Consider the following 19,574-nt stretch of genomic DNA (forward strand, 5'->3'; position numbering starts at 1 on the left):
AGTTGGTGAACTCAAAAGGCTTCCATAGCCTTAGCAACTCATGACAAGAGCCTAGGGTGATTACTGATGTCATAAACAAGAGTGTCAATTTGTTAAGTCAACAACAGGAGTCACTGTGCACTTACTCATGTAGGATCTCTGTCCTTAATGTGCTGTACATTGTGATTTAATGCTATAACCAGTACTCAAACAGTATTTTTCACTTTGTGTTTCTATGTGGGTGCAAACTGTTGAAATCTTTACTTAATATATACTAAACTGATCTTCTGTATATAAGGAGAATTGAAAATGAATCTTGATGTGAATGGAAGGGGAGAGGGAGCGGGAAAAGGTAGGGTTTCAGGTGGGAGGGAAGATATGGTGGGGGGAACCATTGTAATCCATAAGCTGTACTTTGGAAATTTATATTTATTAAATAAAAGTTAAAAAAAAACAAAAAAAGTCTATGACTCACCTAATTGAGTAAAGAACATTTCCATTTTTGAAAATTCTTAGCAATTTGTTGTCTGTAGTGACTTCATGAAAGTTGGCACCCTTTTCATTGGCAAAGAACAAATCAGGTTTCCAAATGGAGTCCAACATGGAGGGGTCGAGATCTAAAGAATCATCAGGATATTCACTATATGCAAGGCGAGGATCATTCCATTTCTGACGGAGAAAGATATTCACTCTGTAATCCTATGATAAAAAGTAAGGCAGAAGGAAAAGGTTAGAATCTTATATGCATTCTTCTGGGTTCTTTGAACTATAACCGGCCACTGAAATATTTAGGCGCTTTCCAGACCCTACAATCCTCATTCATTACCACTTAACAGACACATTTCAGCTCTAAGATTTTTGCCCATGTCTCCAGTGACCTATAGGCCTCCAAAGAAAAGACCATTGAAGGTCAAAATTTGTCATGTTTGTCTTTTGCTCCTCATTCAAAATTTATGTTGCTGCTTTGTCTTCATACAATATTGGATTGTTACTAAACAGTTGGAGTACAATATTTCACCTTTGAATTTGCTTTCTATAATCATGTTGTAGTTGATATCCGATAACATCTGGAATATGTTTAATGAAATTTTCTTGAATGCTATCTATGTTACAAAAAGTTACCATAAATGCTGTTTCTAACAATGAAAGCACATTTTCTTCTGTTTAATAAACCTTAAAACGAAGTTATGAGTTAGTAGAATATAGTAACCAAGAAACTTCAAAAATTCTTCCAATAATACAGACCAGTTAAAACTGTTTCTCTTATAGATAGGTAAAATTCAGAGATCATACTGAATGCTATAATTCTGTGTATCCCCTGAGTCAATGCTGTCCACTGAAATCACCATCTTCGTCTAACTGCAACTAGAGTTACATAGCAGACAATATTTTCTGAAGATGCCCTAAGTCTCTTTAAAGGTGATAACAGAGTAGAGCTCACATCAGCTTTTTATCAGAGAGTTCACGATAATGTGGAAATCTCACCAGTCAAGGATCTGTAGAAACTAAATGGGGATGCTTTCTCAAGCCAAGGTGAGGCCATCTTCTCTTACAAAATAGTTCAGAACACTATGAAGTTCAGCTCATGGTTTCGTTTCCTTTGCCATTTCACAGCATGTGCCCTAAATACCCCCAGAGGAATTTGTGACTGGGCTATAATCAGACTCTGCCTTATAGATAGGAGAAAGCTAATGAGGACAAGTTGTCAACATCCCTGCCAGGAAAGATAACTTACTCGTAGAGAATTTCCATTTGAACTACTTCATAAGATGTACAACAGAATTTTTTTAAGTATTTTTAAGCCATAGCATTTTTTCTACCCCTGAACTATATGTAATTGTTCCTTACACTTAGGCCAAAATAAAATAGTTTCAAGCTGTAATATATAAAGCAAAATTTCATTGAATCTCTTTATTATTATGTTATTAATACTAGTAATAAACTTTATAGACACAATTTCAGATCTTCTAGGAACACTTTCGGCTCCAAAATTAAACTAACAAGACATTAAGCATCCTTCTGTTTTAGTTTATAAATCGTAAAATGAAAAATTTGTTTTTATCTCTCACCATGGTCAAAATGCTATCCGATATCCATTGTGGAGCTCCTTCTATAAAAAACGAGAAGTATCATGTTTCTTAACACATTTAGGTCTTTGTTTAAGGCTATCATTTAAAATAAGACTAGATAATGTACTGAAAACCTAGAAACTCAAATTTTAACAGTCTTCACAGTTTAGATTTTATTTGCCTGTAAATTAACAATGAGTAGGAAATATCCTTATTAAAGAATTATATTTAAAATTTCAAAAATAACTGTTTAAGACTCATTCACTACTTGTGAACCCTGAACATTTTTGAAATTGTGCAAACAAAAGGGTGAACCCAGAATCTTTCCTGTTTTAAAGAGTCCTTATCAGAGATCCTGGTTAATTTCTAAATGATCAGAAAATAGCTTACCTTTGTCAAAGGAATAAGAACAAAGTTCAAACTCCCTAACACATGCCTTGCTAATTTTATTTTATAAGATTTCTTAATTCTGAAAAAGTGTACAACCTAAGTTCCATGCATCACAAAGAACAGAACACTAATTCTCCCTGGTGGAATAATTGTTTCTAACATCAGCTCTCTAATATCCCCTGTGTTGCCTGAACCATCTGCTCTATGAACCCTGCCACAGGGAGAGTGGTCATCTGGGGCCACTGATTCTGAAATAATTGCTCATTGGGGAAGTGCCTTTCAATTCTCAGTCTCTAACCCAACAGGGATGAAAGCCATTTTATAAAAACTATTTAGAAGCTTAGAAAGGTTACCTCAAGTTTCTCCCCAAGTTCTTCAGTATCCGTATGTTTAGTTACTCTCTCAGAAAGAAGCAAAATTAGGCAGGCACCGCGGCTCACTTGGCTAATCCTCTGCCTGTGGCGCCGGCACCCCAGGTTATAGTCCCGGTTGGGGTGTGGGATTCTATCTCAGTTGCTCCTCTTCCAGTCCTGCTCTCTGATGCTGCCAGGGAGTGCAGTGGAGGATGGCCCAAGTGCTTGGGCCCTGCACCCGCATGGGAGACCAGGAGGAGGCACCTGGCTCCTGGCTTCGGATCTGTGCAGGGCGCCGGCCCTAGTGGCCATTTAGGGGGTGAACCAACAGAAGGAAGACCTTTCTTTCTGTCTCTCACTGTCTAACTCTGCTGTCAAAAATAAATAAATAAATAAAAATTAAAAATTAAAAAACAAAGAGGTAAAATTATTTTAAAATTACCAAAACTTTTCAAAAAAAAAAAAAACTAATTATATCCCAGTCCTGTAAACAGAACTATGAAGGATTGGTTACAACATAAAATATGTTCAATCAATGAAATAGCACTCTATTTTTCATTCAGTAACTTCTGGGTAAAAATAATATTGGGCTGGCGCCACGGCTTACTAGGCTAATCCTCTGCCTGCGGCGCTGGTACCCTGGGTTCTAGTCCCGGTTGGGGCGCCGGATTCTGTCCCCATTGCTCCTCTTCCAGTCCAGTTCTCTGCTGTGGCCTGGGAAGGCAGTGGAGGATGGCCCAAGTGCTTAGGCTCTACACCTACATGAGAGACCAGGAGGAAGCACCTGGCTCCTGGCTTTGGATGGGCACAACGTGCCAACCGTAGCAGCCATTTGGGGGGGTGAACCAACGGAAGGAAGACCCTTCTCTCTGTTCTCTCTCTCTCACTGTCTAACTCTGCCTGTCAAAAAATAATAACAATATTGAAAATTGTAATAGTAGATGCTAGAAATCAATATTTTGTTTAAAACACTGCTCTATCCCTGTAATCCGATGTTAGAATTGCTAGAGAGGTCAACTTTGTTCATTGGAATAAAAGTTGGAGATTTCTTTCAACTAATATGTTTCATCTGATTTGGGAATGGTTGGCTTTCAAAGTAAGCACCTCTCAGAGCCGAAACTTCCAGCAACTGGTCATTGTAAATGAAACGTGATTATCTATGTTGCTCTTCGATTGTAAAGTATCAAGGTCTTCACTGCCTTAAGGTGTTGCACAGCAGCAAGACTTCATTCATCCAGCCATCCCTTCTGCCTCCCAAGCTCACTTCTTCCGTTCTTATTCCATTCCCATTTGTTTTCAAATTGTGTGCCTAAGTACTAGCCTTTAAAACTGGACTAGACCACCAGGTGAAATGTCCTCTCTCCTTCACAGCAAGCTGTGCAAACGAATCTATAGCCAGTAGAAAACAATCACACAACTTCTGCATCATTTTATTGTTCGCTTATCAGGACCTAAATTCCTACTCGTTCCATTTGCTGTAACCCCAAGAAGGAAGAGGAAGCTTGTATGCTTCCCCTGGTTTAGGGCAAGCACACAGGAAAATACTGTTTTGTTTTACGAACTGAAATTTACATCACAAATCCATTCATTCTATGATAGATCATACTCTCTTGTTTGATTTTATTGCTACTTAAAGTTAATCACACCAAAAGCTCAGGACCAGATGGCTTCACTGCTGAATTTTACCAGATTTAAAAGAAGAAATAACTCAAATTCTTTTCAAGCTATTCAGAATAATTGAAAGGAAAGGAGGGGCCCGCGCTGTGGCACAGTGGGTTAATGCGCTGGCCTGAAGTGCTGGCATCTCATATGGGCACTGGTTCGAGACCCGGATGCTCTACTTCCTATCCAGCTCTCTGCTGTGGCCTGGGAAGGCAGTAGAAGATGGCCCAAGTCCTTGTGCCTCTGCACCCACATGGGAGACCTGGGAGAAGCTCCTGGCTCCTGGCTTCAGACCAACACAGCGTAGTCTGTTGCAGCCAATTGGGGAGTGAACCAGCAGATGGAAGGCCTCTCTCTCTCTCTCTCAACCTCTCCTCTCTCTGGGTGACTCTGACTTTCAAATAATTAAATAAATCTTTTAAAAAAATTAAAAAAAGAAAGGAAAGGAATACTCTCAAACTCCTTCTATGATGCCAGCATCACATTAATTCAAAAACCAGAAAAAAATACAACAAACAGAACTATAGAAATCCCTGATGAATATAGATTCAGAAACCCTCAACAAAACACCAGCTAATCTAACCTAACAGCATATAAGAAAAATAAGTCACTCAGAAGAAGTGAGATTTATCCCTGTTATGCACGAATGTTTCAACATATGCAAATCAATAAATGTGAAACATCACATAAAATAAACAGAAGAACTAAAACCACATGATTATCTCAAAAGATGCAGAGAAAACACTTGATAAAATATAACATTCTTCCATGATAAAAATCCTCAAGCAAATTGAGTATACATGGAAAAGACAGACATAATCAAGGGACTGTGACATATCCACAACCAGCATCATATTTTCACTAAGATCTGGAATCAGACAAGTTTGCCCACTCTCATCATTCCTGTTCAATAAGTTCTATACATTTTAGCCAGAACCATTAAGAATGAAAAAAAAAATCAAAGAGATATAAAGGAAGGGAGGAAGTCAAGTATCCCTCTTTGCAGATGACATGATCCCATATATGCAGAAACCAAAAGACTCCAATGAGAGACTACTGGAACTCATAAGAGAGTTTGGTAAAATTTGCAGGTTATAAAACCAACAGCAACAATCAGTAGCCTTTGAATACACAGACAATGCCATGACTGAGAAAGAACCTGAAAGTCAGTACCATTCACAATAGCTACAAGTAAATTTAAATACCTTAGAGTAAATTTATTCAAGGATGTGAAAGATCTCTATAATGAAAATTACAAAACATTAAAAATAAAGAAAAGACACAAAAAATGGGAAAAATCTTCCATGTTCATGGATTGGAAGAATTAATATCATCAAAATTTCCATACTACCAGAAGCAACTTACAAATTCAATGTAATGACAATTAAAATACCAACAACATTCTTTTCAAATCTAGAAAAAATACAGCTAAAATTCATATGGAAACACAAGATGCTGAATAACTAAAGCATTCTTAAACAAACAAACAAACAAAAAAGCTGGAGAAATCACAATACCAGATTTCAAAACATCCTACTGAGCAATTATAATCAAAATAGCCTTGTACTGTTACAAAAATAGACATACAGACAAATGAAACAGAATAGAAATCCCAGAAATTACACATCTACAACCATCTAATCCTCGACAAAGAGTTGAAATCAAGCCCTGGAGAAAAAGACAGTCTCTTCAATACATGGCGCTGGGAAAATTGGATCTCCACAGGCAGAAGTATGAACAAAATCCCCACTTTACACCGTATACAAAATTAACTCACAGTTGATCAAGGGTCTATACCTATGACCTGATATTATCAAATTAGTAGTGGAAACCATTGGTTAAACTCTGCAGGACATTGGCATAAGCAAAGACTTCTTGGAAAAGACTCCAGAAGCCAGACTATCAAAGCTAAAATAGACAATAGGGATTACATTAAGCTAAGATATTTTGGCAATGCAAAGGAAACACTCAACAAAGTTAAGAGGCAACCGACAGAATTGGAGAAAATATTTTCACATTATGCAACTGAAAAAGGATTAATATCCAGGATCTATAAAGAGATCAAGAAATTCACCAATAAAACAATCTAGTTAAAAAATGGACAAAACACATGAGCAGTCATTTTCAAAGGTTTAATTAAATTCAAGTGGCTAACAGACACACAAAGATATGCTCAGGATCACTAGTTATCAGGGAAATGTAAATTAAAACCACAATAAGGTTTCACCTCTCCCCAGTTAGAATGAGTCTCATACAGAGATCAACAAACAATTATGTTGGTGAAGGTGTAAAGAAAAAGGTACACTAATCCACTGTTGGTGAGAATGAAAACTAGTACAGCCATTATGGAGACAGTATGAAGATTCCACAGAAATCTGAAAACAGATCTACCATATGACCCAGCCATCCTACTCCTAGGAATTTACCCAAGCAAAATGAAATCAGTATATGAAAGAGTTATCTGAAGAAGGACATAACTAACCATAATAGAGAAAAATCATTTCTTGGTACTCCTGTGTTCTTGCAGCTCCACTCACAATAGGTAAGATATAGAATCAACCCAGATGTCTATCAACTGATGACTGGATAAAGAAAATGTAGCATATATGCTATGCAATACTATTCAACTGTAAAAAAGAATGAAATCCTGTCTTTTGCAACAAAATGGATGCAACTGTAGACCATTATATTTAGTGAAATAAGCTAACCTCCAAAAGACAAATACCATACGTCTTCCCTGATCTATAGTAACTAATAGAGTACCAAAAATCTAATGTATAGGAGTTAAATTGACACTTTGAGATTCGATGATTATTCCTTATCTTTACTGAGGAACAATGTTTTTCTCTTCTTACTATTTGTTGAACATTTTACTTGGTGGAGGATTAATCTTATGATTATAAAGTAAACTGAACATAGATCATTGTGAAAATTAACAGAGGGAATATGACAGAAAGGAGAAGGAAGGGTAGGAGCACAGGAGGGAGAGAGGATAGTGTGGAAAGTATCACTATGTTCCTAAACCTGTATTTATGAAATATATGAATTTTTTACCTTAAAAAGCAATTTCAAATAAAGATGTTTTGATATCCAAGCTTAACATTGCAATAAAGCATTCCAGGAAGCCAGTGCTGTGGCACAGTAGGTTAATCCTCCACCTGCAGTGCTGGCATCCCATATGGGCATTGGTTCTACTCCCAGCTGCTCCTCTTCTGATCCAGCTCTCTGCAATGGCCTGGGAAAACAGTGGAAGATGGCCCAAGTAATTGGGCTCCTGCAAGTGTATGAGTGACCTGGAAGAAGTTCCTGGCTCCTGGTTTTGGATTGACCCAGCTCCAGCTGTTGTAACCATTTGGGCATGAACCAGTAGATGAAAGACCTTTCTCTCTCTCCCTCCAAGTGTCTGTAACTCTACCTCTCAAATTAATAAATAAAAATCTAAAATTTCCAATATTTTCCTAAAAAATGATTTAACATTAATTATTTAAATTATATGTATGCAACCCATGAAAATTCAAATTAAAGAAAAATGAAATAAATCAGATATTTTGTTACTTGGGAAGACAATATAACCAAATTAATGCTTCTTGACTTAAAGATATTTAACATTTTGAATAAGCATTTAAAAGTATTTGTATGTAGAGTATTATCACAAGTAAAATTTGCCAAATTACAGTGTTTCCATTTTGATGTAAAACATTTGGCAACCTGTTATTTTATCTTCTATTTGAATATGTAAAACTCAAGGACATTAGTATTTTAATGAATGAAATCCTAGAGTTGTTTTAGCTTAATGTTGATGTTAAAATTTTTGGAATATTTATTTACAGTTATTTCATTTCCATGTTATAAATTTGTCCCATCTTATTTCTTTTTTTAAAAGATTTATTTATTTAGTTTGTTTATTTGAAAATCAGGTTTACAGAAAAGAGGGAAGAGAGAGAGAGAATGATCTTCCATCTACTGGCTCACTCCCCAAATCCCTGCAACAGCCTGGCTGAAACCAGGAGCCATGAATTCCATCCTGGTCTTCCACATTGCTGGCAGGGGCCCAAGAATTATTCTGTGCTGCATCACAGGCATATTATCAGGAAGTTAGATGAGTAGCAGAGTCTTATCACAAGACTCGAACTGGCATTGTGAGATGGATGTAGAAATCACAAACACTATCTTTACACAGTGCCATGAAACTGGCCCCTGACTGGGCCTATTTCTGGATCTTTTGGTACATTTTTTTCTGTAAAGAATTAATTTGCTGTTTATACTTGAATACTTTCTTGATTGATATGGCTTGAATATTAGTTTGTTATCTGACAAACATGTTTTAAAGGCTTGGTCTCCAAAGTCTTTTTTTTTTTTTAAGATTTTATTTATTTGAGAGGTATAGTTACAGACAGTGAGAGGGAAAGACAGAGAAAAGTCTTCCATCTGCTGATTCTCTCCCCAAATGGCCACAATGGCAGGAGTTGAGTCAATCCAAAGCCAAGAGCTAGGATCTTCTTCTGAGTCTACCACATGGGTGCAGGGCCCAAGAGCCTGGGCCATCATCTATTGCTTTCCCAGGCTATAGCAGAGAGCTGAATCAGAAGAGGAGCAGCTGGGACTAGAACCTGTGCCATATGAGATGCCACTGCCACAAGCAGTGGATTAAACTACTGAGCCACAGCACCACCCTTCCAAAGTTTTATTAATGATCAATGAATCAGTGTTAGCAGTTAATTGCTTATGGGTGGAAACAATCTAATTGCTGTCTGAAGTTGGGGTACTTGGGAGGTGATTAGATTGTATTCGGTTGCTGGTGTGTTGTTCCCATGACTGAGTAATGGTGACAGCACTAGGTATAGAGACATGGTTGAGTGTGTTCACCTCTCTCTCTGCTTCCTAGTTCACAATGTGCTCCTTCCTCTGTAGGCGTTATATCACCAATTTTCTTCATCAGATGCCAGACCAATGGAAAACCAGTATGAGCTGAAATAAATCTCCCTTCCTAAGTAGCATGTCTTAGGAATTTAGTTGTAATGATGAAGAGCTGACTAATACAATGACAGGAAAATTATTTTAACTGATGAGAAGTAACAGAGTAAAGTAAGCATCTTTATTAGTGTCAAATTACAGGAGAACAAAAGTTGAGGTCCTCCTAATTTTCATTCAGACCTAGCACTCTCAAAGTTATTCACCATGATATACAACACACTGCTTAGTGCAAATGATACTATCTCTTTTATGGTGACAGATTGTTTTCTCTCAGATATAATGTTCATCCACTTGCTGAATAACCTTGGGTGACTTCTGTTGAAACCATGTGGAAAAGATCCAATGAGCCTTGCCCAAATCTTTGACATAAAACATTATGAAATTTAATAGGGTACATGCTTTTATAAGCTACTAAATTTTAGAGCACTTTGTTATATAGCAAAGACTAAAATGGAATTAGATAAGTGAAAATAGGTGTTACTGTAAGGAAAAAAATATTTTAAAATATGAGCCATTGACCTTGGAAGGAGTCAGCATGTTGAGGCTTAGAAAAGCTGTGAGGATATTGTTGTAATGGTTAAAGAATTGAAGAAAACTTATCATATATTCTATAGTAATATAGAATATTATCATTTATTATATATAATATTATATATTATATAGAGAATGTGGATAGACTCATCTTTTCATTTTGGGGAGCAGAAAGTGTGGCAACACTGTCATTTCAGTCATGTGAAAAAAAGAAAATGCAGTTAATGAACTGTTGCATTTGACTAAGATTTCCAGGCAAAAGTATGAAATTTCCACTTAGTGTATTTTTATGAGCTTAAGGTAAATATATTCAAAAGGATGTGGCTGTGACACCTTTGTTTACACTTCTGAGTGAAAAGAGGCACACAAATTTTCTCAATTAGGAAGTCTGCAAAAACATCATTGGGGCCGGTGCTATGGCATAACAGGTAAAGCTGCTGCCTGCAGTGTAGGCATCCTATATAGGCACCAATTCAAGTCCCAGCTGCTCTGCTTCCCATCCAGCTCTCTGCTGTGGCCTGGGAAAGCCCAAGTCCTTGGGTCCTGTACTCTTGTGGGAGACCCAGAGGAAGCTCCTGGCTCCTGGCTTCAGATCAGTGCAGCCTTGGCCATTGCAGCTATTTGGGTAGTGAACCAGCAGATGGAAGACCTCTCTTTCTGCCTCTGACTGTGTAGCTCTGCCTTTCAAGTAAATGAATAAATGTTTAAAAAATAACTTATGAAAATTAGAGTAGTAAAAGCATGATTAGCTTAAATTAAAATGGACAATGATAGTTCTAAATACAAACAGCCTGCAAGACTCATAAGCTGCTTTGAGCAGAAAGCTGTATGAAAAGGCTTCAACAGCAAAGGTAGTTTATTTTTTGCAGAAAGGAAACTATGACACAGAAGATAGAACCAAGAGCTTAGATGATGAGATCAAGATGCAGAAATAATCGTTTTCAGGGAGCAGGACTGGGCCTTTATCGAATATTTGGAAGGATATACTTGCTTAGATTTGGTCTATGAACCAGTTGACTGCAATGTACTTCACATCCAGTGCCCATCATAATCCCAAAAGACATAATCCTGATTGTGAAGGTTGAAATTCTGAAAGATAAAAATCCTTAGTCTAAAATCACCAAAAACACACAATCCCCAAAGAACAAAATCCTGAATGTTGAAAACATGCAAGCCAAAATCCTGAAAATCACATTTTTCATTGGAAAAATCAGTGCTTTATAAGCATCAGAAAATTGTAAGGAAAGGTAGAACTTGAGTTGCATGACAGATAGTTCCAACATGTTAGGCAGAGTAAATAATCAGAAACCTGGTAAAGCATTATTTTGGGTGTATGTGTAGGGTGTTTCCAGAAGAGCTTAGTGTGTATCAGTACCTAGCTCAGTCTACCCATGATTAGGGATGGATTAGCCCCACCTGGCTGACATTCCTAAAGGCTTCCTTTGTGTTCTGTGTTCTACTTCAACAGAGACCAGGAGAAAGAGGAGTGAGGCAGCAGCAACAATGTAAGGATAGGTGGAAGGCCAATTAATGGTTCCTTTACATGGCAATCTGCTAATAAGGAGCTCCAACAAAGCCAGTCCACCCCCAAATGGGACCTGTTTTTGATATGAGGAGTTGCGGCATTGGGCAAGCAACTGTCGTGACAGAAGCCAGCTCTTGAAGAGCACCGAAAGTTCTGCCAAGAGCCAAGCCACTGGAAACAGAACTGTCCTGGGTATTGAAATACTCCTAGGTCAGAACTGCAGACCCTGTTGGCCCCAAGCTGAGAAAAGCTCAGATTCCAAAGTAACAGTCGCCATCAGGAGAACAGCCTAAAGTCAGAAACAATTAAGGCAGAGCTGTAAATTTGCTTTTAGAATTGGCACCTATTTGATACTAAACTATTGCAGGCCAGATCTCTTCCCAGGCCAGTTAGGTAATGGAAGGTAACAGGGTGCCTTCCTTTAGGAAGTTCACATCCCCCTTATGATGTCTATGCAGTACCACATGTGAGGAGATAGACAGATCTGGACCTCATATATACTTTGCCAGGCCTTAACGCCCATCTGATTATTATCAAGTCCCTCCTGTCAGTTTCTATTTGCCTTTCAATGGAAAAGCTCCCTCCTGGTTTGGACAGCACCTTTCTTAGTTCCTCTAGTAATGACTCCGTCCTTAGTTTTAGACCCTGGGTATTTAATCTGCTTGTTAGATTCATTTGCTCCAGGCAAAAAAATTCTAGATGGCCACGCACATGAAACCTCTAATGGAGACAGTTTTTGTGAGCTAGTGCTGCAGCTCCTCCAAGAAGCCACTTGTTGGAACCCTGTCTTGACCATGGGTCCCCACTCCGCCCCTATTTAGCTCAAGGGACTCAACTTCAGTCCTCGCCCACGCCACTGACAGCAGCCTAGGGTTTCCATAAGCAGAAAGAGGAAATGAGGGAGGCCAGGAACAGAAGGAGGCTAGACTAACTCTATCCTACAGCTCCTTGCCAGCACGTATTCACTAAATAAAGTGGGAGTGTTCTTTCCCTGTGGCAACCAGGCATACACCTGTCTTTTCACCAACTGGATGGGACTCTTGCTTTCCTATTTTCCACTTTGTCCTCCTCATTTTGGCCATTTTATCCACCATGAGCAATGTCTCTAATATTTCCTTTTGTCCTTATAATCATAGTGCTCCTATTTCTACCATGTGTAATTAACTTATTCCAAAGATTCTTACAAGAATGAATGCTGCTATATCCCAAGCCACCACACAGGAACAACGCAAGTTGTTCAGTCAATCCAATCCTGAGTAATGACCCTCACCTCACGTCTATGCCCCATATCAGTAGGAAGTAGCCAGAAGGAAACCAGTGCCCCATCTCCTTACCTATACTCAGAGTCAGGATTGTTGGAACAGGGACATAAGCTTAAGCCATTTTATGTTTCTTGTTACCCCTGCCTTCTTTCAAGAGATCAGTTCCATCTAGAACCTTGTATTGTTCCCCCACGCCACCTCCTGCATTGTTCCCCAGGTTTGGAAGCCATTTGGCCAAACCTGAAGAACCAGTATGAAGAATCCCATCTCTTACTGCCCCTCATACCCACCCCTAGACCACCTGAGATATAAAAGGGCCCAGACTGCTGGGGTCCAGGCTTCTGCCATGTGTTCATTCTGTGAGCATGATGGCAGTTGGTCGATCTCTGAGGATTTATTTTCTCTGAATAAATTCAGTCTGGCTGCGAGTTCATATTCTGTCTGCTGTCTGTTCTGTGCCTCTTTTCCTAATACATTTGCCTACAGATATTTATATGACCACAAGGTTCTACTTCTCTTAAGTAAGTACCCAGCAAAGAGATTACTGAGTCATATTAATATACGCTTACAAAAGAAATGCAAAATTGCTACAGATATTTATATGACCACAAGGTTCTACTTCTCTTAAGTAAGTACCCAGCAAAGAGATTACTGAGTCATATTAATATACGCTTACAAAAGAAATGCAAAACTGCTACAGATATTTATATGACCACAAGGTTCTACTTCTCTTAAGTAAGTACCCAGCAAGGAGATTACTGAGTCATATTAATATATGCTTACAAAAGAAATGCAAAACTGCTTTCTAGAGTGGTTATATAATTTGTGCTTTCACCAACAATACATAAGAGTTACAATTAAGCCGGCACCGCAGCTCACTAGGCTAATCCTCCGCCTAGCGGCGCCGGCACACCGGGTTCTAGTCCCGGTCAGGGCGCCGGATTCTGTCCCGGTTGCCCCTCTTCCAGGCCAGCTCTCTGCTGTGGCCAGGGAGTGCAGTGGAGGATGGCCCAGGTGCTTGGACCCTGCACCCCATGGGAGACCAGGAAAAAGCACCTGGCTCCTGGCTCCTGCCATCGGATCAGCGCGGTGCGCCGGCCGCAGCGCGCCATTGGAGGGTGAACCAACGGCAAAGGAAGACCTTTCTCTCTGTCTCTCTCTCTCACTGTCCACTCTGCCTGTCAAAAAAAAAAAAAAAAAAAAAAAAAAAAAAAAAAAAAAAAAGAGTTACAATTACAATTAGCATTTGCTATTCTCAAGTTTTTAAATATTTTTATTTAATTCAAGATTTTCTAAAATATGTGTAGTGGTAAACCACTGTTTTCATACATGTTCATTTTGTTAATGGGTAAAAATATTGAGCAGCTTTTTAGGCTTATTCACAATTTATCGTTTTGGTGAAATGCTTTAATAATTTTCTAAATAAAATCATTTTTTCTTTTTATTATTATGTGTTTACAATTGTTAGAATGTTCTGGATATATATCCTTTGTCAGACGTGCAATTTGCGATTGGCAAATATTTTTTTCATAGCATGTAGTTTGTTTATTCTTCTGTTAAGAATATTCACAGAGTTAAAGTTTACAACTATAAAAATGTGCATAATATTCATTATTTATTTTTAAGTTATGCTTTTGATATTATATCTAAGAAAGTGTTGCCTAATCCAAGGTCACAAAGATTTTCTCCTATGTTTTTGTTTACTTCTAAAAATTTTATCATTTTAGGTTTCATGTTTGTATATGGGGTCCACTGTGAGTTATTTTTTGTATAAGTTATGAATATGTGTTGGGATTCATTTTTCTTTCTTTTGCATGGATGATAAATTGTTCCAAAGCATTTGGTGAAAAGACTAGGATGACATTTTCTTATGTGGCAGAATGTAAGAATAATAAATCTAAAACTGCATGAGGTCAGATATTATTTGTTCTTGTCTGAGTTTTATTTAGATTTGACTCAAAATAGATACATTTTGTTTTTCTCAGACACACAGAATAATTGGCATTAGTTAGAAATTCCCTAGCATGGTTTTTATAAGAATAATGATTTAAAAAACAAAAGCAAAACCAAAAGTAAATCAAGTATGGCACGACACATACATTTAAATAATTCTTTTGTTAAAAAAAAGAGAAATAGGAACATAATAATATTTAAAATTGCACGAAATATTCTTCACTAGAAATCTGAGAAAATAGAATTGAACAGCAGTTCAGTAATTGCATGCATATTGACCAAGGGCTTACCTAATTCATTTGGTTGGGAGTGTATTGTTCAATGATTTTAATGAGCTATTTTGAGAAATATGATTTGAAGAGTAAGAGGACTAAAGCTGGCTTTGAATACTGAATTGTTCAGAATGAATTCAGTTTTATAACATATTCCACAATAACTGTGGTACTGAACTGTCAAGGACAAGCAATTTACCCCTAATAAGTTTTAAGAAATAGAAGCTCTGGAAAGGAAGGAGAATTACAAAAATATATTCCTTCTAAATCAAATAACTGCTGGGCTTTTGTAGGGTAAGACCCTGCTCAACTCATGGAGAAATTTAAGAAGAAAATATACCTCTCACTTTTGTGTTAGATGTTTGCTTTTTCATCTGTTTTGAGACTAAAGGGAGGTAGATGGAGATTCAGACTTGCAATATGAGCCATGTGAAATTATAAAGTTTCATGATTGCAACAAACCAATGATAGCCCTCAAAACCTGTCTACTGGTGTTCCATGCACTCTCCCAGAACAACACAAATTATTGAAAGGAAATTGCTGTGACTACATCATTCTCTTTCTTGAGGTACCTGTTCTCTACGAAACCCACTCTATGTCCAAGGAACAAAGTTGAGGGAAAGTGTAATAACATAGGAGAGAGATATCACATCATTGAATGCTCATTCTGTCGGCATTTTCATTTCCTTTGTCTTTCCCATTTAATAGCAACAAAAAACCAGCCTATTTGATTATAGGAAATGCTGCATATGTTGTGGAATAAAATATTTCTTGGGGAAATCCAGAAATAAGGTATTTCCTCCCTTCCAATTTTAGAAGTACAAAAAGTCACAAAAAGGTAGAGTTACTGTACAATCCTTCACTCGGCTTCCCCTAACGTTAGTATTTTATTAATCCACAGTTTTGTTTTCAAAACCAAAAATCGCCAGGGTACAATATTATTAACTTGCTTGCAAAACTTTTTAAGTTTCATAAGGTTTCCCCCTAACATCATTTTTTCTTAGGATCTAACCTAGGAGTCTATATTGCCTTTCAATATGTGACAGTGTCTCCATCTTGTTTTGTCTTTAATGTCCTTGACATTTTTGGAAGAATTTCAGTCAATCAATTTGCAGAATTTCTCCCAATTTGGGTTAGTCTGATATTCTCTCATAAATTAACTGGTATTATATCTTTTTAATGAGAATGTCATAAAAAAGATGCTGTGGCCTCTCTCTGCAACATGTCAGTGGCGTATCATGTTGCCATGTCTCATTATTGACGATGCTAGGTTCAATCACTTGATTGAAATGTATATGACAGGATAATTTATGGTAAAATTATAGTGAAGTTTGTTACTGTTTGCATGGTTTTTTCAGTTTCCTCCCAAATTTTCAAATTTTGTTTATATTTATTTAAGTGAACCATTATGATTTTGTAAGCCAGAGCCCCATCAAGTTATTCTTATAGACATCTAGGGCATTTTAAAAACATTAATCATCCCCAAAATTGGGATGTTATTTAAATAGATGTTTACAATTAGTTAATGTTTCTGTAATTTTTAATTGAAAACTTAACACAAAATGGGGTATTTTTAAAAGTGACAGCACTTTGGATGATAAATGAACTTAGGAAGAATAAAATCTTAAAGCTGAAGATTTTAGGACTATCTGGGTTATATTTCGAATATATTTTTTACATAATTGTAATGAAACTACATATGTTATGACTTTTGGTATGATATGTTCTTTTAGTGGCTAGCAAATATTCTCAATTCGATCTTTGTGGTTCTTTCCTCAGGGAAAAATTGCTTTCCTACCCTAAGGAACACAAGGATGGTCATGTGACATAATAGCAAAATAAGAGATCATGACAATGAGGAGTGGAATAGTGGAAGGGAGAATGATTGAGCAAAAAAGAACAAGTCAAGGTAAGTAAACAGGTTGTTCAGGGAAACAAATTTTAGGAAGATAATTAAGATATTTAAATGTTAAAAAGAGGGAATACAAGAAAGGAAAGATAAGAATATGAAAAAATTTCAAAAAGTTTATGGAAAATGCATATCACAAACAAAACATTATAAGAATCTAAATTTTTTTCACCAAAATAATTTTATCTTCCAATTCCTTTTTCAAAAACTTTGAAGTTCCCTTGATTGACAGAAGGATGAATCTGTAGGTTACAAGACTAAAAATATATTATATTCACCTGCTTGCCGTGTGACACATATGAATGTTATCTCATTAATTGGGAAAGAACAAAGCATATAATAGTAGAATAGCAAAAATTGGAAAGGTTTAGAAAATTCCAAATATCTCGTGCAGCAAAATTCCACTGCTCCTGTGTTAGCAGAAGCAACTCTTCCTTCCAAGTTTGCTGAGGGTATAGCTATTTTCTCCCACCCTGCCTTTCCATCCATCACTGCTTGAAAATCTATAACCACAGAAGTTCTTTAAAAGCAGTAAGAAGTCAATTGGAATAAATCCTATGAGGGAGATCTCACACCTTAAGGAATTGCTGTATTTTCCTAATGTATGTGTCCATAAGAGCTAACTTTGATCTCTTCCCTAATTATGTATCAGGAGAGGTTCATTAACAAAGAGCTTGAAAAATATATTGATGGGGACCCAGGCTGTGGTGCAGCGAGTTAAAGCCCTGGTCTTCAGCGCCAGCATCCCATATTGGTGACAGTTTGAATCCCGACTGCTCCACTTCCAATCCCGCTCTATTATATGACCTGGGAAAGCAGTAGAAAGATGGCCCAAGTCCTTGGGCCCCTGCACCCACTTGGGAGACCAGGAAGAAGCTCCTGGCTCCTGGTTTCGGATCAGTCCAGCTCTGGCGGTTGTGGTCATCCGGGGAGTGAAACAGCAGATGGAAGACCTATCTCTTTGCCTCTGTCTCTCTGTAACTCTGCCTTTTAATAAATAAGTAAGTCATTTTAGAATATATGTTGGTGAATGAAGGCTCAGCATATTAACAAAACAAAACAAAAACCAAGAACAACATCAAAAAACCACTGTGATGGTCATTTTCTGTACACTGGAAATATTGCCATTGAAAAGAGACCCAACATTTCTACAGTGTTTGTGATAGTTATCACAGTGTTAGATAAAATTTAGAGGTAGATAATATCAGCAAAATAGACATGGTTACCATGACTGGAATAGAGTTGGAGCAGTAGTTAGAACTTAGGAACCAAAGTAATCTTTGGTAGATAGTTGAGCACAGAATCAGTATATTTGACATATATGGACGGCCCATTAAGGTAATCCAAATTACACTAATGCTCCCAATAAAGAACCCTGAATGTCTGTAGGCTGGAAATTTTAGTGTTAGGAAGGTTTATCTTCAAGTTCTAGGAGATGTTTTCAGACAAAACAGTGTTATCTCATGAAGAATTCCCCTCATTACAGAGATTAATTAGGTAGTACTTCCTGAGCAAAATTTACCTTTCCTCATCTTCCTCAGGAAAAAAAAAAATAAGCTTACCTATATGTGTTCTTCAAAGAGTTCATGGAAAATTTGTATTGTGGAAAAATTACATGAATTTCAATTTTCTTGCACCAAAATAAAAGTAACTTTTAATTCCACTTTTCAATTATTTTGGAAGTATGCTCTGCTCTCTATATTTATGTATTTATCTGGGTATCTATCTATAATCTATCTTTATTTTGGTAACACATACCTTTCTAGAACTTTCTTCTGACTAGCCATCAAAGTAAAATCATATGCATAATGTACATTTCACAGATTTGTTACTGCTGGAAGACAGTAGAAGAATGAATTCCATGGAAAATATTTTGAGAAAAATTTTATCAAATAATGAATAATAGGATGTAACAATGGTTATATGTGTAAAATTGAAACATACACATCACAAGAATATAAAAGGAAGCAAATCTGGATTTTTGTATCAGACATAGGAAATAACGCTGAAGCAAGATTGAATATATTTACAATTAGTATAGGGGTGTGTGTGTGTGTGTGTGTGTGAGTTATATACAGGTACACAAAGTTTGAAAAATAACCTCTAAAAGGAATAAATTCATGCAATAATATGTTTCATTCAGTCTATACGGATGAATAGTTTTGCAAATAGCTATGGATTTTGAATGGAAGTTCTTGCCATACAGAATACCAAGTACTTCTGTAACTGGCAGTGCTATCACATTTGGCACCAGCAATGAGACACAAATATTAAACTTGGGCAAGGATACTCATGAGCACTCTACAAATCCTTTAGAGCTTCCATTTCCAACAAGGACAAAATTAATCTTAAAGGAAAATCAGTTCTTGGTGGGCAACAAATTTTATTCTTTTCATATATAATTCAGAGATATGTTGACTACAGAAATAAATATACAGTATATACACAATGTTAAAATTTCATGGAGAGAGCAGTTATCTAAAAAGATATAAAGAAATGCTCCTTGTGGAGGCATGATTTAAAAAGTGGTTTAAAAACATTGCCTTAGGGGAAAGTAAAGAGAAAAAGGGATGTGAGAGTATTCATTTCTTTTCACATCTGCTGTCAAACTTTGATTAAATATTTTAGTCTTAAAGTGCATGGATGAGGAATAGCAATTATCTTTATAGCTAGTTACAGTATGCTAAAGTAACAA

At 37.0% G+C, this 19,574-nt stretch overlaps 1 protein-coding gene across 2 annotated transcripts in view; it reads right to left on the bottom strand.

Moving 5' to 3' along the window:
- GLRA3 (glycine receptor alpha 3) overlaps positions 1-19,574 on the bottom strand; it is a 175,247-nt gene that overhangs the window by 83,847 nt on the left and 71,826 nt on the right. For both annotated transcript variants that reach the window (XM_051832426.3, XM_051832423.3), the window contains exon 4: positions 455-678. In XM_051832426.3, coding sequence (XP_051688386.1) covers positions 455-678 — 224 coding nt within the window. The remainder of the gene's footprint in view (positions 1-454; positions 679-19,574) is intronic.

This window comes from Oryctolagus cuniculus, chromosome 2 (assembly GCF_051225735.1).
Source record: "Oryctolagus cuniculus isolate XC-2025 breed Fujian yellow rabbit chromosome 2, ASM5122573v1, whole genome shotgun sequence".
In the NCBI taxonomy this organism is placed as follows: Eukaryota; Metazoa; Chordata; class Mammalia; order Lagomorpha; family Leporidae; genus Oryctolagus; species Oryctolagus cuniculus.